This window comes from Etheostoma spectabile, chromosome 15, assembly GCF_008692095.1.
Source record: "Etheostoma spectabile isolate EspeVRDwgs_2016 chromosome 15, UIUC_Espe_1.0, whole genome shotgun sequence".
Taxonomy (NCBI): domain Eukaryota; kingdom Metazoa; phylum Chordata; class Actinopteri; order Perciformes; family Percidae; genus Etheostoma; species Etheostoma spectabile.
The window spans coordinates 20,023,462-20,027,025 of record NC_045747.1 but is presented as its reverse complement, the minus strand read 5'-3'; the positions used below and the strand labels follow the sequence as shown (position 1 = coordinate 20,027,025).

At 40.7% G+C, this 3,564-nt stretch overlaps 1 protein-coding gene across 2 annotated transcripts in view; it reads right to left on the bottom strand.

Annotated features, from left to right (window-relative positions):
- The window catches only part of LOC116702950 (polycomb protein suz12-B), a 66,415-nt gene that overhangs the window by 53,544 nt on the left and 9,307 nt on the right, over nucleotides 1-3,564 (bottom strand). For both annotated transcript variants that reach the window (XM_032537505.1, XM_032537506.1), the window contains 4 exons: nucleotides 2,420-2,594; nucleotides 2,212-2,300; nucleotides 1,305-1,448; nucleotides 821-978 (listed from right to left, as the gene is read on the bottom strand). In XM_032537505.1, coding sequence (XP_032393396.1) covers nucleotides 821-978; nucleotides 1,305-1,448; nucleotides 2,212-2,300; nucleotides 2,420-2,594 — 566 coding nt within the window. The remainder of the gene's footprint in view (nucleotides 1-820; nucleotides 979-1,304; nucleotides 1,449-2,211; nucleotides 2,301-2,419; nucleotides 2,595-3,564) is intronic.

Sequence of the window (3,564 nt, the reverse complement as noted above, 5' to 3'; positions counted from 1 at the left end):
ACGCTCATTTGCATCCTAAACCCCCAACATATAAAATGGCTCAAATTATTTTATGTTAATTACAATATACTAAATATAGGTTTTTGTCTGGAGATACTTGTTGGTCATCCAAAGAAAATAATTAATTAAACAACACAGGAGCATTTCTTTCAGGGACATTTTGCAATTGTTGTTTACTACGAGTCTCACGTAGCTTTAGACTTTAAGACAAAACCGATTGATTTAGTGTCACAGAGCCTTTCAAACACAGCTGCAACTCAACGTTTTATGAAGAAGAAATGCTTTGGAATATACACCGTTATTGTCATATCAGCTACAAACTTGAATTATTTGGAAACTAATAATTATCAGTTTACTTCTTTTTTGGGGAATAATCAAGAAATCCTATGATTTTAAAACAAATTTTGAATCGCCATGACTCACGAAGATTGCATTAAGTAATAATTTATTACAAAATACCGAGAAAATATTCCATATTTGTTCATGTTTTAATTACAAAATGAGGCGATCCATACTAATTTGGTATATTAGTAGTGAAGGGAGTATTTCCTTACATAATGTACACACACACACACACACACACACACACACACACACACACACACACACACACACACACACACACACACACACACACACACACACACACACACACACACACACACACACCACACACACACACCACACAACACACCACACACCACACACAACACCACCACCCCACACACACACACACACACACACACACACACACACACACACCTCTTTGACAGTTTAAAAGGCTGTAGAGAAGCTAAATAATAAAAAGGAAATAAATTACCTGCAGACGACAATGTGGGTGACGGAGGTCCTCTTGACCGGGCCGTTCCTGCTGAAGGCGAAGCCCGGCTGGCTGTGGATGTCCTGAGGGTTTCCGGCATACGAGCCATCATAACACTCGTTGATTGAGACCTCGATCTTTGCTCCTTTAGGATGGTGCTGCCGGAGATCAGGAGAGGGAATAAAACTGACAGCAACAACATTTTAATGACGACGACTTGAGTCCCTCAGGAGTTCTGGTAACAATCTTTTAAAATCACTTGTTAAAAACCTTTCTGCAAGTTTTCATCTAAATATAAGTCTAACAATTTTCTAGTTCTAATGCTTTAGCCACTTTGTCTCTAATCCTATCCTGGTGGAATTTTTTTTTAAACTTTAAATAAAACTTTACTTGAAAATTTTCATCTTCATTATACCCATGTAAAGCATTTTGTAACTTTATTTTTAACGTTTTATTTCTTTTAAACCATGCGAGTCTGTCTCACCGCGTAGTTGAAGATGAAGCGGGAGTGAGAGAGTTTGAGGTGTTTGATCAGACTGTAGAGCTTCCTGCAGTTGAGGGTACACCAGGGACAGTGGAGGTCGTCTCTGGCCTCCGTCTGCTGCCGCGTGTTGTTGTTGTACTGGAACTGGACAGAAAAACAGCGAGTGAGCGCAACAGAGGCAAAAACCTGAACGGGATCGTCGGTGGAGCTTTAGGTCCATCTTCTATCTACAGAGCTCAGTCTGCGTCCAACTAACTGCTGCACGTGTCTCTTTCATGGTTTAATGTATGGATGTGGTCTCTGGGACGGCACCCATAGGTTTCTGAAGAGCCAAAAAAAAGCTCAGAGTTAATGTCGGCCTATCCAAGATGGACAAAGAGGTGGAGCTAGGATGGAGCTGAGGCGGGCCGAATGAAGCTTGCCGTCACTGCTCGCCTCTTGTGACAGCAGGATCGTCAAGATTGAATAAAACATTATGAATGCAATCAAAAAAAGATTTTCTAAAAAGTGCGTTGCTGACCCCATGTTTGAAGAATTTTTGTGTCTCACCCTTCTTAAAAGATTAAAAGCCGCTGTAAATAATTCTGACTTCATATGTGGTCAGGATATAACGTTTAGGGTAGCTTATTTCGAGCTTAACGGGACCTTTTAACTTCCAGAATCCTACAGCATCCATTTGATTCAGGCCTCGTGACATAACGCTGTAGCCTGATGTGATTGGAAGGAAACCCCTGACCAAAAGTCAAAAAGACGGTGGTGGTGGTTAAGTGGCTAAATAATTAGATGCATGTCATGAAATTGTTGGTAGAGATTATCAATTAGCCTGAATGTTCATGACGCCTTCAAACTTAATTTGTGGTGAACTGCAGTTGATGTACAGATTGTGGCAGGTGAAGGCGAGACTGACCTGGTAGAAGATGCGTAGCTTCTGCCGGGGCTCAGCTGAGATCAGTTCTCTTCTGGTTTGCACGTCGGCATTTATGGATTCTTTGACAGCTGCAGCACAGATGAGAAATACACCTTTACTGGCTTTCAATAAAGCAAATTAACAGTTGCACCACTGACAGATTGCTTGCTATAAAAGCTAAGTGTCTGTGTTGCGGTTTCTCACTCACCCAGAGTGTGTGTGGCTCTCAGGGAGCCGGGCCGGGGCTCCTGGTTGGTCTCAGAGTTGCGGGTGGCCAAAGGTTTAGCAACGGGTGCAGTGGAGAGATCGGAGTCGCCGCTGGTCCAGCGCAGGGTGAACTGCAGGGTGGGACCCTGAGAGAAACTCTCAAACGGAGGCAAACGCTACAAAAAGAGAGCAGATCATTGAACCACGCTAGCTTAAAGATCACTTATTATTAACATGACCAATAAGCAGACGGGCACAGATATGAAACAAATAGTTTTACAGTCTTTGTTAATGTATTTCTGTTTTTTGTGTTTGTCTCATGAATCCACAACGGTCAACTGACAGTGAGCTGACACAAGATGGGGGTGATTAATGTTCTCGCCATGGCATTCAGACCATAACAACATACTAATTACAGTGGCTTTAATAAGTTTACACACCAAGGCTAAAGTTGATTAAAAAGAGGAATAAAAAAAAAAATCTTTTGGAAATTGATCTTCTTGCCTTAATAAAAAAAATTTAGGAAAATCCAACCTTTTAAGGACACCAATTTTCTTTGTAAATGAATATTGTAAATAAATAAATGTTCTTCCTTAAAATACAGGGGGCATAAGTATACAGAACCCTATGTTAAAGTCCCATAGAAGCAGGCACATTTATATTTTTAAAGGCCAGTTATTTCATGGATCAGGATACTATGCATCCTGATAAAGTTCCCTTGGCCTTAGTTTTACTGATACACACGCGCACGCGCACACACACACACACACACACACGCACACGCACACGCACACGGCTTAATAGCTGGTTTGATTTGCATTGATGGATGATGGAAAGTTCACCATGTCTATCTCTAGGTATGGTGAAGGGTATGTGATGATGTGGGGTTATTTTAATTCCAATTTCCAAAAGATGTTTTTTTTAAATCAAATTTAGCATGGGTGTTAGTCAAGCCACTGTATATTACTGTGTGTCCTATCTAATGCAAACATCTGTGTGTTATTAAAAATTTTAATTTGAAATACAATTGATTGGTTTACGGTGACTCAGACCATTTACTTAAGATGTCGACTAGGCACAATCCTGTAACGTCATTAATAGGACACAGATTTTAGTAACCAAATGCTGATGCAACACTCCATTTTC